Source organism: Carcharodon carcharias, chromosome 10, assembly GCF_017639515.1.
Source record: "Carcharodon carcharias isolate sCarCar2 chromosome 10, sCarCar2.pri, whole genome shotgun sequence".
NCBI classification, from domain to species: Eukaryota; Metazoa; Chordata; class Chondrichthyes; order Lamniformes; family Lamnidae; genus Carcharodon; species Carcharodon carcharias.
Genome location: NC_054476.1, coordinates 56,392,621 through 56,410,570, shown reverse-complemented (window position 1 = coordinate 56,410,570; position 17,950 = coordinate 56,392,621). Strand labels below are relative to the sequence as shown.

At 42.3% G+C, this 17,950-nt stretch overlaps 1 protein-coding gene across 2 annotated transcripts in view; it reads right to left on the bottom strand.

Moving 5' to 3' along the window:
- Nucleotides 1-17,950, bottom strand: part of lsp1a (lymphocyte specific protein 1 a) — a 378,182-nt gene that overhangs the window by 64,067 nt on the left and 296,165 nt on the right. For both annotated transcript variants that reach the window (XM_041197226.1, XM_041197227.1), the window contains exons 5-6: nt 14,711-14,957; nt 8,633-8,773 (exon numbers count right to left, since the gene is read on the bottom strand). In XM_041197226.1, the coding sequence (XP_041053160.1) occupies nt 8,633-8,773; nt 14,711-14,957 (388 nt within the window). The remainder of the gene's footprint in view (nt 1-8,632; nt 8,774-14,710; nt 14,958-17,950) is intronic.

The window sequence follows — 17,950 nt, the reverse complement described above, 5'->3', positions numbered from 1 at the left end:
GAGCGGTAGGAAAAGCAAGGGAATTAAATGACTTGCCTCTTTGGTTTTAAGAGTTGAAATGCAGAAACTAAAAAACCCTTGGCATACACAGAGATAAATTGATAATAAGCTCCTTACCGGCCAGGGGGAGTAGCAGTGCTCTTCACTATCACTGCCTCCAACCACCCACGTCACTCCAGCCCCTAAAACAAACCTTCAGCCTCCCATCAGCCGATCAGTCTCTCCTCATTGGCAGAAGCAGATTTCCCCCCACCCTCAGCCCCCAAGTCCCTATCTCTGGCCTGCCCCATGATCTGCAGACCTTCATAACATCTGATCTCAAGCCTGTCCTGCAATCGGTTGACCCCATCTCTCCTCCATGTTCTGATGTCAGGCCCTGCCAGTTATCAGATCCTGAACACCACCATCACCTCATTCCATTAATATCAGCAGACCTCTGTTTGCTTTGGATTTTGGGGCTTCCCTCTTGCTACTGTGTTTCCATTCCCTCCCCATCTCTTCAAAAGCAATCAGGCCAATATTTCTAACTGATGTAAGTAGACCATTGGTAAGACGGTTTATTTTGTTTCTTCTGGTTTGGACATGATTCACAGGACCAAACTACATGATCCATTCAAAAGGCAGGATACATTGTGAAACTACATAATATCCTGTTTGTAAACCTTTACTAAAATTGTTACAGAACAAACTAAATCTTCACAACATCCTGTTTCACAATTCGTCAGATGCCTCAATAGTCAGTTTGTGGTAATTTGTTTTTAAAAAATGAACTATGATTGAATCATAATAATGTGCATCTCTAATAACCGCTGTTATCTCTAATAATCATCTCTAGTAACGGCTGTTCAAACAATGGGCAAACAAACTAGCATAAACTGGCAATCCCATGACGCCACAGGTTTGCTGCTGTGGGAAATCACCAGGACTGCAGAAAGCAGTTCTTTTTAGATTGGACCCAAGGTAAATTATTCAGTAGAGAAGGGGAAGCTTCTAATGAGTGCTGGTTGTGTGGACTAGAAAGTGTCCTATTCCCCAACACCACCATCCCCACATCAGAGAGAACATCATTCACAAAAGAAAGTGTTAAAATGAATTGAAGATTTAATGTAAAATACTTTATTCACAGAAAATTAAAAAGTGCAGGTCTGTTTTTTGCTATGATTTTAAAAATTTTAATATATTCTTTAAGATGTCCTACAGAATGAGTATCCTGGTATTGCTTTACAAATGCATGGCATATTCTATATGGTAAATTAGGCCTTAAGTTTCCTTGCTGAATCAAATAACATTTGTTTATCCCTGAACCAATTAGACCATTATGTATAAAGTCATGGACAACTGGAAATGAATCACAGACAGGAATCAAATTAAGGCACTCAGTTGGATTACATGTAGAATAATGGACATCCAGGAGTGAGTAAAACTTGAATTGAATTTAATTGAGGTGTTCAAGTGGTTTATAGAAAGAATAACTGATATGGGAGTAAATTTAAGTCTGGATTCCAACTGAGGGGCTCAGATGAAGTCATGTCCACTTGATGCAGCTCATTCCCATTAAACAATCATAGAAATTAAAGCATAAAGGAAGATCATTTAGGTCATTGTGCATGTCTTAGTGCCAGCTTTTCAACCAAAGCTACATACTCTAATCCCAGCAGGCACATGGGAACATCACCACCTCAAAGTTCCCCTCCAAATCACACATCATCCTGACTGGGAAATATATATTACCATTCCTTCATAGTCATTGGGTCAAAATTTTACTAAGCAGCACTGTGGGTGTATCCATACCACATGGACTGCAGCAGTTCAAGAAGGTAACTCACCACCACCTCCTCAAAAGCAATTAGGGATGGGCAATAAAAGCTGATCACATCCTTTGAATAAATATTTTTTAAAAATCACCATTAACTCTCTACATTAATTTATATTTTTTCTTTTCAAATTTTATCCAGTTTCCTTTTACATTATAACATCTACTTCAAAAGGCACATACATTCTTTCTTCTTTTACCAGATTGGAAAATTCAGAATTAATTTGCCAACTGGTGGGAACAATTTACCCTGTCAAATTTTACCATAATTTTGGAAACCTCCATTAGATCCTTCCTTGATATTCTCTTTTTTCAAAGCCTTTCTTACCTGTGATTCCTCACTTCTGACATTAACACAATTCCTGTAATTGGTTGCCTAAAACTGCATGCAATACTCTCAGCTGTGGCCTAACCAAGGTCTTGTACAAATTCAGCATCACATCCTCATCTTTACTATTCAGTGTCTCATGTATAGAATCCAAATCTCATTTACCTTTTTTTTTTTCAAAAGATTGCCTTTTCTACCAGCATATGTCGCAACCGTTACAATACAGGAAAGGACAATGTTATACTTAAAACTATGTAAAACAGCACAATGCAAATGGTTTCTGCCCAATGCAAGCTCACTGATCAATATACGTTAAGTGACTGGAAGTGGGAAACCATTTTGAAAATGATTAATTAAAAATTCTTGATAGCAAAAAATTGTCCCCCATTCCATCAATCCTTATTGAAGAGAATGAGCTGCTGATCAGGCCACATAGGGTTGATATTGGAATGAACAGTTATAGAACAATTTTTTTTTCAAAAATATCGCTTTTCTTGCTAACTTTCATCTCTATTGAGTCATTTTGTTGCTGTTTTGCAGTCTTGGTTTGCGTAAAATCTCTATTTACATACTGGATTTCCAAATTGTTTCTTTTCAGTTTGTTGATGGCACATTCACATTCATTCCACTTAGGAGAACAGAAATCACTTTTTAAGATATTGTTTATTTATTTGCAGCCTGAAATAAGATTATAGCCTTGTAATTCCTCCTGGGTGTGTATTGATCTGTAAAAATAATTTTGTATTTGTGGCTAATTTGGAATCTGATATTGTGCAGGCAGCTGCTCTCAGTGAAGAGGCAAGCTGTCAGTGCTTTCCATTTAATTCTCAGATACGGTGGTATCAGCACTTAATATCTATTGATAAAAGATTGGCAATTGATCAATGAGAAATTTGATAGAGGGCACACATTTTTCTCCAGCTGTATTCTTTAATATTGTGACATCTTTCACTTCCTCTCCCTTTACTAATAAGCCTAAAATAAGTGTGAACTGCTGCAAAATTTGGTCCATCTTCTGCTGTGCATGTTTATGTTGACTTCTACAGTGTAGTGAAGAATTGGAGGGGCAAGGATGTTGGCTAAACATTTTGCTATTTATTAGTGCTGACCTTATGGATCACAATTGTCTTTTCCAGTCTTACATAAGATAATAGGAACAAAGGACATCGAAAAAATAACTTTTTTTGCCAATTCACTTTCCCTTTAGTTGGTGACGTAACTCTAAGATACTGGTCTCAATTTTGACACTTCTAGTGGAAAGCAGGTTTAAGAAGGAGGGTCCCGATCTGGGCAACTTCAATTTTAAATTGCAGGTGGCAAGGACAGCTGCCAGTGGACGGCTGGCAGCTGCCAATATGCAAGCTGGGCCCTGGCCAGGTAATGAGTCAGGGCTTTAATCCTGCATATATAAAAAGAGGCCTGCGATCCAAAATCTCTCTGGGCTTCAGCATGTGAGCTCATCATTTGACTTGACCATCACACCCCATGCAATAATCCTGCCCTCAGTTATCATGAAAGCCACTGTTTCATAAATGCCAATCATCCTGGTGTACCTTGCCCAATGGTCTTTCTTCTGTGTAAATGTGGGCAGTGTCAGCAAGCGACTTCACCACTGAAGACATCACAACACAATTTGATGTTGCTCTTGCTTAAGAACTACACACGTGTCCTCCAATAGAGATTAGTGGATAGCAATCAGGACTGGCAACTTTGACCGATTTTCCCTCTTTTTATGGGAGAGGCAATGGTGTAGTGGTATTGTCACTGGATCGGTAATCCAGAGACCCAGGGGCAATGTTCTGGGGACCTGGGCTTGAATCCCATCACAGCAAGTGGTGGAATGTGAATCCAATAAAAATTAAAGAATAAAGATGACCGTGAAACTATTGCCAATTGTCATAAATACCCATCTGGTTCACTTATGTCCATTAGGGAAGGAAATCTGCCGTCCTTACCTGGTCTGGCCTACATATGGCTCCAGGACCACAACAATGTGGTTGACTCTTAAATGCCTTCTGGACAAGGGAAATAAATGCTGGCTGAGCCAGTGACGCCCACATCCCATGAACCAAGAGAAAAAAAAGAGCATTATGTTCTATGCATTACAGCATTCAGTGAAGCATTGTGCAGATTTCCTGTTCTGGGCCGTAGACTGTGTTCAGAATATAAAGGAAATTATGCAAGATTCAATGTACATCCAAAAAGAACCATCTGATTTTTCATCTATTAATTCAGATGGATGGAAAATCAGGTACAGGAACATAGAAAAAAGGACTAGACTACTCAGCTGCTCAAGTCTTGATTTGCCATTCAGTTAAACCATGGCTGATTTGTACCTCAACACATTTTACCCACTACATTCCCGGGCAGGACTTCCCCAACTGATTTTACTTTAGATGCTGCACCCAGACAATCCAATATGCTTAGACTAAATAACAGGAAGTTTGCAGCAGATATCTTGGAGGGGGTACTGACTTGAGGTTTTATACAGACAAATATTGGACAGTTGTTGTGTTCACTATTGTAAAGGATAACCTAAAATTATTTATAAAGTTTTTTTGAAAAATACTTGAATTATCATTTCAATACATTTATTGTCTGAGGTGCCATGTTACAGGGCTTTCGACACGGCAACTGAGGAAACTGACTATTTGTGTGAATGACATTGTCCATCTGGTGAATGGAAAGTGGAGTCAGGAAGCAGGAAACAGGTGCTCCCTGCTGTCTAGGCAACCCACAAAACAAACAACCTCTTCCTTAAAACAGGAATACAGCCCTCAAATTGAATGTAACTTTTATTTGCTCCAGCTGTGCATCAAAATATGGCAAAGCATATCCGGAACATTTTAAATTGAGCTGAAAGCACTTGCTTTGGAAGGGCCAAACCTTGTTATTGAAAGGAAGGGTTGATTTTCTAACTTGTCACCTGTGTTGGTGAAACATCATTGCAAAGTTGTATATCTTTGGATAAGGTCATCCGACCCAGCCAAAACCAAACTGGGAAACCAAGGGACCAATATTATCAAATTAGAACAAAATCTTCATGGTAGTCACAAAACAAAGAAGGGTCACAGTGGGGCAAGATTTAATCTGGCAGCCCAGTAAATTGATCTTCCCAAGATGCTCCACAACAGATATGTTACCAATCTTGCCATAAGCCCAACATATTGGTTTTTCTAACATGTTATCAGATCAATTGCTGGGAAGAAGCAAGGCACTACTCTCAGGAGAGAAAATGGAACATTAAATCACCTGCTTCTGCCGGGCATCCTTGTGTTGCTTCCGGCAGCTGACTGAAACCTTTTCAGTGGAGCAGCAAAATGGCCGGTATACTACGGTGTCTCATAAAGCACTTTTGCAAATAGCCTACACAAAAGTTCCAATCCAAATGGGCATCTACTTGGTCATCAATCACGATGTCTCCAGAATTAGTACTGTTTAAATAAAAGGCCATGCACCATGCAGACAGCAACACCAATGTCACATTTTAAAGATGGACCATGCAACTGCAGTCCTAGACAATACTGACAGACTCCACAAATTAAAGACAAATTCTTTTAAAGGAAAGAATCGAGATCCATCAGAAGTAAGCAGCAAGATGTAAGATATGCCTTCATAAATAAATAAACGCTGTCTTCACAAATGAGGATAACTTTGGAAACTATCTGTATCCCATTTATACCACATTGTTCCTTTCCATTTCTCTCCTCTCCAAAAGACACTGGCTCTCATGAGGGTACATTAGTGCTTCAATGATAACTCAAGTTCCCAAACAGCAAGTGCAGTATGATATTTGATACATTGACTTGTACAAAGTAATCCTTCAGAATCTGCAGACTTTTTAAAGGGTGCTTCTTTGAAAACTTCAAATGCTGGAACAATAAATGGGCAACTCTATAACTGATCACTTTCCCGGAGGTTATACTGGACCATTATCTGGAATGGGCAGGTTGTCTTATGAGGAAAGGTTGGACAGGTTATGCTTGTATCCCCTGGACTTTAGAAGAGTAAGAGGCAAATTAATCGAAACATATAAGATCCTGAGGGGCCTTGATGAGGTGGATGTGAAGAGGATGTTTCCTCTTGTAGGAGAATCTAGAACTTGGAGTGATTGTTTAAAAATAAGGGGTCACCCATTTAAGGCAGATATGAGGAAAACATTTTTCTCTCAGGAGGGTCGTGAGTCTTTGGAACTCTATTCCTCAAAAGGTGAAGTCTTTGAATATTTTTAAGGCAGAGGAGGATATATTCTTGATCAGCAAGAGGTTGCAAGGTTATAGGGGCAGGTGGGAATGTGGAGTTGAGGTTACAATCGGATCAGCCATGATCTTATTAGTGGTGGAGCAGACTCGAAGGGCTGAGTGGCCTACTCCTGCTCTTAATTTGTACGTTCGTAAGTTGAATGGTGTTAGGAAACACTGCAAATCAAAGAAAGTTTCGGTGACTGCTCTATAGCCACACGTAGAAATGTGTAGTGTTTGTTATTTCCACATATTAGTGTTGTTGTAATGTCCTAGGAAAACAGAATGTGGAAAAGGCATGTCGCAACAGGGGTCAGGAACACAAACATGAGTCGATTGTGCAATAATTATCAGCTGAGTCACTCTGGTCATGTGATGACCCATCTATCTTGCCTCCCCCTAAAATATCAAGTCAAAGTTAATACAATTCTGTGCTATTCTCCTTTGTGTGGAATTACAGACCACTCTCTGGCACTGTGTTGAAAGAAAAGGGAAGGATTAATGAACTTTACAATCATTATTGTTGACATATTGTAGGAATTGGACCCACATTATCTTATCCTGTGGCACTGGACATCAGGCAGTGCAGGCTATTGTCAAACTTAATTGCTTTCCCAGAAGTTATGGAAAGGGCAGACAGGAATCACATGCATTCAAAGGCTTATTGCACTAGGCTGCAATGACTCTAGGCAGTGCACTTACCACAAGCTTCTTTCACCATCTGACCAATATGACTTTAGGAATTAATTTAAGATGAAGATATTGATAGACATTGAAGAAATATGATCTAATCGGTTCAACTGTGATGAAGGTTAGCTAACTTTCTAAGCGGACACACCATAAAAGGTGTCTCATACACTGACTGAGGCTCCTTATGGGCCATAGCAACATTTATACTGCTAATATCTTTGCAAAACAACAAAATATGCATTCAATCCTAGAGTGACACACAGTGTGAATGAACTCGCTGTTGCTATAATGTTCATGTCAGTATGGTGCAAACATGGGCCTAAATGATGCAGGATTCCACCTCCAGCTTTCTTCTTTTATCCAAATGCATCAGTTTTAATCACAGAATCATTACAACACAGGAGGATGCCATTCAGCCCATCATGTCTGCATCAGCTCTCTAAATGAGCAATTCGTCTAGTGCCATTCTCCCACCTTCTCCTCATAACCCTGCACATTCATCCTTTTCAGATATCAGTCCAATTCCCTTTTGAATGCTATTTCCCCTTAGAATGCATCGATTGAACCTGCCTCCACCACACTTGGGCAGTGCATTCCAAGCCCCAACCACTCGCTTTGCGAAAAAGTTTTCTCAGATCATGTTTGCTTTTTTCGCCAACTGTGGGAAGTTTCTCCCTATCTACTCTGTCCACACCCCTCATGATTTTGAATACCTCTATCATGTCCCCTCTCAGCCTTCTTTTCTCCAAAGAAAACACTCAATTTCTCCAATCCACCTTCATAACTGAAGTTCCTCATCCCTAGAACCATTCTCATGAATATTTTCTGCACTCTTTCTAATGCCTTCACATCCTTTTTAAAGTGTAGAACCCAGAACTGGATGCAGTACTCCAGCTGAGGTTGAAATAGAGTCTTATATAAATTCAGCATAACCTCCTTGGCTTTTGCACTCTAGGATACTCTATGTTTTATTAAGCACGCTCTCAATCTGTTCTGCCATCTTCAGTGACTTATACACAAATATACTCAGGCCCCTCTGCTCCTGCACCCCTTTTAAAGTCGTATCCTTTATTTTATATTGTCCGTCCATGTTTTTCTTACTGCAATAAATCACTTTACATTTCTTTGCATTGAACTTCATCTGCCATCTGTCCACCCATTCCACCATCTTGTCTAAATCCTTTTGAAGTTCTACACTTTTCTCCTTGCAGTTCCCAATGCTTCCAAGTTTCATATCATCCACAAATTTTGAAATCGTGCCCTGTATACCAAGGTCTCGGTCATTAATATATATCAGGAAAAGCAAGGGTCCTAACAGTGACTCCTGGGAAACTCGACTACAAACCTTTCTCCAGCCTGAAAAACATCCATTAACCACTACTGTTTTCTATGATTCAGCCAATTTCATATCCATGTTGCTGTGTTATAATCTCTCCTGCATATTCGCCTGAGTGTGTTGCATAGCACCACAATGTCTGCATACTTCCGACTTTGCCCAAGCAGTGCCAAAGCACAACAAGATACTCAGCATAAAATCCAATGTCCATCAGGAATTCTTACCTTAAACGTTGGACTCTTGGGACTGAGGGGAATAAATGGGTCCTCCATTTCACTACCTGAAATACTAAGAACTTTCTGGCGTTTCTCTGCTGCCTCCATCCTTCGTTTTTCTCTCTCTTCTCTCATTCTTCTTTTCTCTTCCTGCATGGAGGACAAATATAATCAGATCAACAAGCCCGCAAAACATGACTTTCAATTTTATAAGTGATGGTATAATTTATAATTGCAATGCTGACACCTCAAAAAAATACAATTTTCATTAAATTAGAAAATGTGGTAATTTCTATTTCATCTATTGGTCTATCTAACTATATTCTGTAAAGTGTGCACCATCACACTTCCTTTCATACTTTTTTGTAACATTTCCTGTAACATCTTTTTTGTAGTATTTCACAATCATGTTTAATCATTGTCAAATGTACTCAAAACATGACAAGATTATTGGGCAGAAGGTAAAATTGTTATCAATGAACATAGCCTGCCATCACTCAGAGCTTCATTATTCTACCACACCTGATTGGATCATTGCCCTACAACTGCCAGCTAGACCTTCCATTTTCTCAACTATTTCAGAAGACCATGAGAATACAAGATGAAACAAACTAAAACAATTGAATAGCAACAAATTGCTTTTAGACAGCATCTTTAACATTGAAAAATGCCCCAGGACACTTGACTGAAGTGTATGGTTACCAGACAAAAAACAAATAATTGAACTAAATAAGAGGATTCTGGCATGGGTGACTAAAAGCTTACTCAAGGCGGTAGATTTTAAGAAGGGTCTTAAAAGGAGCAGAAGGTGGCGGAGAGGGTTAGGGTGTGTAGAGTCCCTAGATACCTGAAAGAAACCTGAAATTGTAAATTGGTCCTCCCTGAGGCAATAATCAGGGATGAGAATAGAGTGGGTGAAGGTATGAAATTTATAGTTCTAAGCTAGCTTTGAATGCCAGAAAATTTAAACATTTTAAAACACAGAATCTCACGATTGAGCTAATTGACACTTCTACCTTGATCTCTTCCATAAAAAATTCAAAACAATTTTAAAATGCCTTGACCCGAATCTTTGCAGGATGTCTGCCACTGTACCATGAAGCCATGGTGCTCTCGCTATCTAATACTGCACAATGCCCAAATGATTTGGAAGGCCATACATATGGTTGCCAGAGACCAAAGGTATCCTCTGAAGCTTTGGTTAATGATGCCATAGAAATTAAGGAATAGCAGCAGCACGTAAACAGAAGGATGCACATGCCTCAACCCAATATGGAGCATAATCCTCAAAAGGTTCCAGGGCTTCAGTATTGAGTTTTTTGATAACCTAGAACTTCATTTTCCTGTATAAAGATGAATGTTGTATCTTGAAGAGGTGGTTTCTGGACCAGCATAACAATGAAAATAGGCTTCCTCCAGTCAGTAAGATGGGTGGAAACTGTTACTAAATAACAATTCATTGCAACAACTCGCTGTTCAGATCCAGAAACAGGTTTCAAGTGCTACACATTGTACAACAAAATTACAATTTCTTTTGGGAAATAGCCAATTTCCTGGGTGCAAAGGTCAGGAAAGAGGAGTGTAATTCCTGTGTACACTCCTGTAAGGAATGTTATAGTGGATCTCCAGCATTTTATTTTACACGGGGCTTTCTGAGACTTTCCTCGAGTTTATTTTGTGCTTACAGTGGATACAAGCTAATGTGAGCTATTTAAAAGAAGCAGGATAGAGGTGCTCCTTGCTCATATGTCATTTTCCAGATTATCAGTTCATTGGGCATCTTGCGGCAGAGGCTTCCAAAATATTTAGGCTGAATTTTTAGCACAATTGTTGGCCCTACCCCTCCAGCTGCTAAATCAGTGGTGAGCCTGCTTTCACATGGCCAGAAGCACAAGTAAATTCTACAGCAATCTGGCCCTTAACTGGTTTGGAGCAGGACTCCTTCCCCCATCTAATACATAATCCCATCCCCAAGAGCTGCAGGCCAATCAGATGACCGGCCAGTCTCTAGTCCCAGCAGCTCCACTGGGGGCAGTAGCCACAGTTGGAACTGCAGGTAGTCTACCACACCAAGGAGTCATGGAGGCCAGATTCAAAGGTCAGTGGGGAAGGGTGTTTTCCAGGGCCAGGCAGAAGGACCAGGTTCAGAAGGACAGAGTGAGCAGCCACTGTTGGGCACAGAATGTCAACAAGTGTGGTCCCACCTTGGCCTGCAAAAAGGCTGCCAAGCAGGAGATGGAATGGCCATTAATTGGCCACTTAAGGGTCTCAATTGGCCAAGCGGGAGCAGGCAATCCAATGCCTCCCCTGTCACTGCGCAAGGCACAGAATGAACTTTGGGTGGGGGTAGTCCATCACTAAAAGTGGCCCAGTAGCTCCACTACTGACAGAGCTGGCTGAGTCCTAAAGGACATAACTGCTAGACTGGGTCTATGGCAGGTGGTGAGGGAACCAAGAGGGAAAAACATACTTGATCTCATCCTCACCAACCTGCCTGCTGCAGATGCATCTGTCCATTGCAATAATCAGTAAGAGTGACCACTGCACAGTTGTTGTGGAGAGGAAGTCACGCCTTCACATTGAGCATACCCTCCATCGTGTTGTGTGGCAAAACCACCATGCTAAATAGATTGATTTCAAACTGATCAAGAAACTCAAGACTGGGCATCCATGAGGCATTGTGGGCCATCAGCAACAACAGAATTGTATTCAACCACAATCTAACTTCATGGCCTGGCATATCCCCCACTCTACCATTACCATCAAGCCAGGGGATCAATCCTGGTTCAATGAAGAGTTCAGGAGGGCATGCCAGGAGCAGCACCAGGCATACCTAAAAATTTGGTGTCAACCTGGTGAAGCTACAACACAGGACTACTTGCATGCCAAACAGCATAAGCAGCAAGTGATAAACAGAGCTAAGCGATCCCACAACCAATGGATCATATCTAAGCTCTGCAATCTGCCACATCCTGTCATGAATGGTGGTGGACAATTAAACAACTCACTGGAGGAGGAGTCTCCACAAATATCCTCATCCTCAATGATGGGGGAGCCCAATATATCAGTGCAAAAGATAAGGCTGAAGCATTTGCTACAATCTTCAGTCAGAAGTGCCAAGTGGATGATCCATTTCAGCCTCCTCTGGAGGACCCCAGCATCACAGATGCCAGTCTTCAGCCAATTCAATTCACTCCATGTGTTATCAAGAAATGGCTGAAGGCACTGGATACTGCAAAGGCTATAGTCCCTTACAATATTCTGGCAACAGTACTGAAGACTTGCCGCATCCCTAGCCAAGCTGTTCCAGTACTGCTACAACACTGGCATCTACCCGGTGATGTGGAAATTTGTCCAGGCATGTCCTGTACACAAAAAACAGGACAAATCCAATCTGGCCAATTACTGCCCCACCAGTCTACTCTCCATCATCAGTAAAGTAATGTGAGGGGTCATCAACAGTGCTTTCGAATGGCACATGCTTAGGAATAACCTGCTCACTGACAGACAGTTTGGGTTCTGCCAGGGCCACTCAGCTCCTGACCTCATTATAGCCTTGGTTCAAACATGGACAAAAGAGCTGAACTCCCGGGGTGAGGTGAGAGTGACTGCCCTTGACATCCAGGCTGCATTTGACAGAGTGTGGCATCAACCAGCCCTAGCAAAACTGGAGTCAATGGGAATCAGAGGGAAAACTCTCCGCTCGTTAGACTCATACCTCGCACAAAGGAAGCTGGTTGTGGTTGTTGGGGGTCAGTCATCTCAGCTCCAGGACATCACTGCAGGAGCTCCTCGGAGTAGTGTCCTCAGCCCAACCATCTTCAGCTGCTTCATCAATGACATTCCTTCCATCATAAGGTCAGAAGTGGGGATGTTCACTGATGATTGCACAATCTTCAGCAACATTCATAACTTCCCAATACTGAAGCAGTCCATGTCCCAATGTGGCAAGACCTGGACAATACCCAGACTGACAAGTGACAGGTAACTTTCGGCAAGTGCCAGGCAATGACCATCTCCAACAAGAGAGAATCTAACCATCGCCCCTTGCCATTCAATGGTATTGCCATCACTGAATCCCCCACTATCAACATCCTGGCAGTTAGCATTGACCAGAAGCTGAACTAGACTAGCTATATAAATACTGTGGCTACAAGAGCAGGTCAGAGGCTGGGAATCCTGCAATGAGTCACTCCCCTCCTGTGTCACCAAAGCCTGTCCAACATCTATAAAGGCAAAAGTCAGGAGTGTGATGGAATTCTCTGCACCTGCCTGGATGAGTGCAGTTCCCACAATGCTCAAGAAGCTTGATACAGTCCAGGACAAATCAGCACACTTGATTGGCACCACATCCACAAACATTCATTCCCTCCACCACCAATTCTCAGTAGCAGCAGTGTGTACCATCTACAAGATGCACTGCAGAATTCATTAAGGATCCTTTGACAGCACCTTCCAAACCCACGACCACTACCATCCAGAAAGCCAAGAGCAGGAGATAGATGCGAATACCACCACCTGGAAGTTCCCCTCCAAGTCACTCACCATCCTGACTTGGAAATATATCGCCGTTCCTTCACTGTCGCTGGGTCAAAATCCTGGAACTCCCTCCCTAACAGCCCTGTGGGTGCCCCTACACCACATGGACTGCAGCAGTTCAAGAAAACAGCTCACCACGATCTTCTCAAGGGCAACTAGGGATGGGCAATAAATGCTGGCTCAGCCAGTGAAGCCCATATCCCATGAATGAATAAAAAACAAAACTGGTAAAATACCAAATGAGATGAGTAGACAATGGGCAAGGCTCCCCCACCTTTCCACATGATAGCGATCATATAGCAGCATTATCAATGAAGAAAGCTACCTGACCCACACAGATAGTGGCCTATGGTAGTCTTTCCTCCCCCCCATTGCCCCAGGGAATTGACAAGTCTGTGTAGAAGTGGCGCGTTGCAAACAGACCTCTCCTCCAAAAGCCTTAACTCTAGGCCATGTTCATCACACTTTGAAAGTTACACTTCAGCCTGTCAAAAGGCTGTGAAGTGTCAGTTTTACCTAACTGAGATGTCAGATCTAATTGTGGTATATAAGATGCTAAAGGGGATAGACAAGGTATATGTGGAACAAATGTTTCCCCTTGCAGGGCATTCTGGAACAAGAGCCCATAGTTTTAGGCTAAGGGGTGATAGATTTAAATCAGAGATGAGGAGGAATTACTTTTCTCAAAAGGTCGTGAATCTATGGAATTCACTACCTCAGAGTGCAGTGGACGCTGGGACACTGAATAAATTTAAGGAGGAGATAGACAGATTTTTAATTAGTAACGGGTTGAAAGGTTATGGGGAGAGGGTGTGAAATTGGAGTTGAGGCTGACATGAGATCAGCCATGATCATATTGAATGGCAGGGCAGGCTTGAGGGGCAGAATTGCCTACTCCTGCTCCATATTCCTACGTTGTTACTGGTCTATTTGTTTTATGTGAAATTGGGCCAGTTGATAATATTTTAACCTCGAAGTGAGAATGTTGAATGTTCCAGCTTCATTCCAAGGGAGGTAGCACACACTGTATGCTGATACCTCAATATAGTACTGAGGGTGATTTCCATTCCTGGATATAATATCTTTCAGGGGCGACATTAAACCAAGTGTGTTTGCACAAATGTGAAAGATTCTTCACATTATTTGAAGTTTGTACTGCCTTACAATCCCATGCGGGCCAGTTACCTTCGTGTACCTCACCAAAATTTAGAGAGTTTGTCGGGAGCTATGGATTGTGAAAGAAAATTCAGCTGGGCCGGATCCTATCCTCCCTTGTCCGAGCGTGTGCATTTCCATTTGTGGTAATTCAATAATGATCAGGGGCAGGAAGCACTAGTGATCCTCCCTTCCCTAAAAACACCAAAACCCATAGGAGCACACCTAGAGTTGAACATGGCTGAGAACAGCTGACTAAAGCAAATGGTGGATCAAGCCCTTTGGATTTCTCTGCTGTGTATGGCTCAGTGTTGGTGACTTTATCTCTGACCGATTGGTGACACCCCTAAACCTCAGCCTTAAAGGCTAGAAGTTGTGATTAAACATGCCCACCTCCTCTTTGGCTTGTAGCTCCTGCTCCTGTTGCTGCCGACGGAGCTCCTCTTCCTCCCGCTGCTTACGCCGGTCCTCTCTCCTCTTCTTCAGTTCCTCCAGCTCAAGCTCGGCATCATGACCCCGCTGCCGCAGGCGCTCATACTCCTGGTTTTCCTTCTCGTCAAGACTCCGGCGGATCTGCTCCAGCTTCTGCTCAGCTTCCAGGCGGGCAAGCTCCCCCTCCTCATCTGTTTCAGGAAACTCACTAGAATTTGTATGAAGGGGAGATGGGGTGGGGGGTGGGGCAAGGGGGAAAAAAAAAGAACCACCAATATTAACTGTTGCGAATCAAGACAAGCACAAACAATTGCTTAAAATGAACAAAAAACACACCATTCTTACTCCCTCAAAACCTCATTTCATAATGGCCCAGCATATAGATCAGAAAGGCTCAGGTTTGATCCTTAGTCTTTGTTCAGTTACCTGAAAGAGCAGCAAGCAGGATTCTTGCTCTACTTTGCAGAATTAAGTAAGTACCAGGTCACGTTTACCTGTGATTATTTTTATTATTCATTTGTGGGCACTTCTGGCAAGGTCAGCATTTATTGCCTATCCCGAATTGTTCTTGAGAAGGTGCTGGTGAGCCACCTTGAATACTGAGTGTCTTGAGGGACATTTAGAGTCAACCTGAGAGTCTGGAGTCACATATAGACCAGATTGGACAAGATGGTAATTTCCTTCCCTAAAAGGGCATTAGTGAGCTTGATGGGTCTTTACAACAGGCCAGTCCTTACATGACCACCATTATGGACTGATTCTAGTATTTTTTTAAATTCTGGATTTATTAGCTGTATTCACCAGCTGCCATTGTACATTCCAGATCATGAGTCCAGGCCTCTGTGCCTGCTTAGATTCCCATGATAGAATAATCCCTAGTCATTCACTGAAGCTGAAACTCAGTAGAATGTGGAATTCTCAGCCAAAAGGAATAGTTGAGGTGAATAGCATAGCTGCATTTAAGTGGAAGCTAGATAAGTAGAAACATAGAAAAATAGGAGCAGGAGTTGGTCATTCAGCCCTTCGAGCCTGCTCCACCATTCAATATGATCATGGCTGATCTTCTATCTCACGCCATACTCATGCTCTCTTCCCATACCTTTTGATGCCTTTCGAGTCTAGAAATCTATCTATTTCCTTCTTAAATGTATTCAGTGATGTGACCTCCACAGCCCTCTGTGGTAGAGAATTCCACAGATTCAGCACCTTCTGAGTGAAGAGGTTTCTTCTCATCTCAGTCCTAAATGGCCTATCCCAGATCCTGAGACTGTGACCCCTTGTCCTAGACCACCCCCAGCCAGAGGAAACATCATCCCTGCCCGAGTCTGTCCAGCCCTGTCGGACTTTTTTGCGTTTCAATGAGATACCCTTTCATTCTTCTAAACTCCAGTGAATACAGACCTAGTCGGCCCAATCTCTCCTCATACAACAATCCTGCCATCCCAGGAATCAGTCTGGTGAACCTTCGATGCACTCCCTCTATGGCAAGTATATCCTTTCTTAGGAAAGGACACCAAACCTGTAGACAATTCTCCAGGTGTGGTCTCACAAAGGCCTTGTACAGCTGCAGTAAGATATTCTTGCTCCTGTACTCAAGTCCTCTCGCAATAAAGGCCAACATACCATTTGCTTTCTTAACTGCTTGCTGCACCTGCATACTTGCTTTCAGTACTGGTGTACAAGGACACTCAGATCCCTTTGTATATCAACTTTTCCCAATCTATCACCATTTAAATAACACTCTGTCATTGTGTTTTTCCTACCAAAGTGGATAATTTCACACTTATCTACATTACACTGCATCTGCCATGTATTTGCCCACTCACTCAACTTGTCTAATTCGCCTTGAAGCCTCTTAACATCCTCCTCACCACTCACATTTCCACCTAGTTTTGTGTTGTCGGCAAACTTGGAGTATTACATTTGGTTCCCTCATCCAAATCATTGATAAATATTGTGAATAGCTGGAGCCCAAGCACTGATCCTTGTGGTACGCCACTAGTCACCACCTGCCACTCTGAAAAGGACCCATTTATTCCTACTGTTTCCTGTACATGAGGGATAAAGAATAGGGTTAGGCAAAGGAGGATGCAAATGGCTCATGTGGAGCATAAGCATGGACTTGTTGGGTCGAATAGCTTATTTCTGTGCTGTGCATTGTATGCAAATCCACGTAAAAAACAGAAAATGCTCAAAGTACACAGCAGGTCAATGGAATAGACAGGTTTACATCTCAGGGTGCAAAGCCTTCTTCAAAACTGGAAAGATGCAGTCAATACGCAAACAGAAAATGAGGAAAGGGAAATATATATTGGCCTGGATGTTCCGATGGAATTAGTGGTAAACTTTGAGACATTCATCACTGTTGTGCGTCAGGACCCAGAGGAACTCCCAATGTGAACATGCACCCGGTATTTATGCCCAACGTTTAAACCACCGACAGATAGAGATATGCTACCTGGAACCATCTGTGGACATTGATGGAGGCCGGGTGGGATGGGGGGAGGTGGTCAGAGATTTGGGTTAGATGCTCTGAAACTGTCCAGGAGTCTACTCCAGGATGCTTACACTGTTAACTACAGGTATAGGATCTGGATTGGAAGTGATTAAACAGCAGAAGCTTTAATCGGGAACACTTCAAAATGTATTCAAAAGTAAACTTGTTGAACAACTAACACCATCCCTTGCCTCTCCCCGACTCCGCAATACCACCTCCTGTATCGAGCACCCCGACCTTACAACTGTCAGGAAGTAAAGACAAAATCTTTAAGATATTATAGAGACAAAGATTGAGTGAATAGCAAAGGAACTGGAAGGCCTATGGAAATGTGTGAAAAAGGGACAATAATAAACTGTCCCTCCTCCTTAACTTGTCTATAGCCCTTACCACAGATGATTTGAACAGCCACCTCCAAAATCTCTCCACCATCATCCAGTTGGGTGGGACTGCACTTAGCTGGTTCCATTCTTACATATTGAGTCATAGCTAGAGTATCACTTGCAATATTTTCTGTTCCCTGCACCATTAACTCTGGAGTTCCCCCAAGGATCTATCCTTGGCCCGTCCTTACATGCTGCCTCTTGGTGACATCCCAAATACAAGTCTCAGTTTCTGCATGGACCCTGACAACACCCAATTCTACCCCACAACTGTCACTCTCAACCTCTCCTTAATTCTTTCTAATTTATCAGACTGCTTGA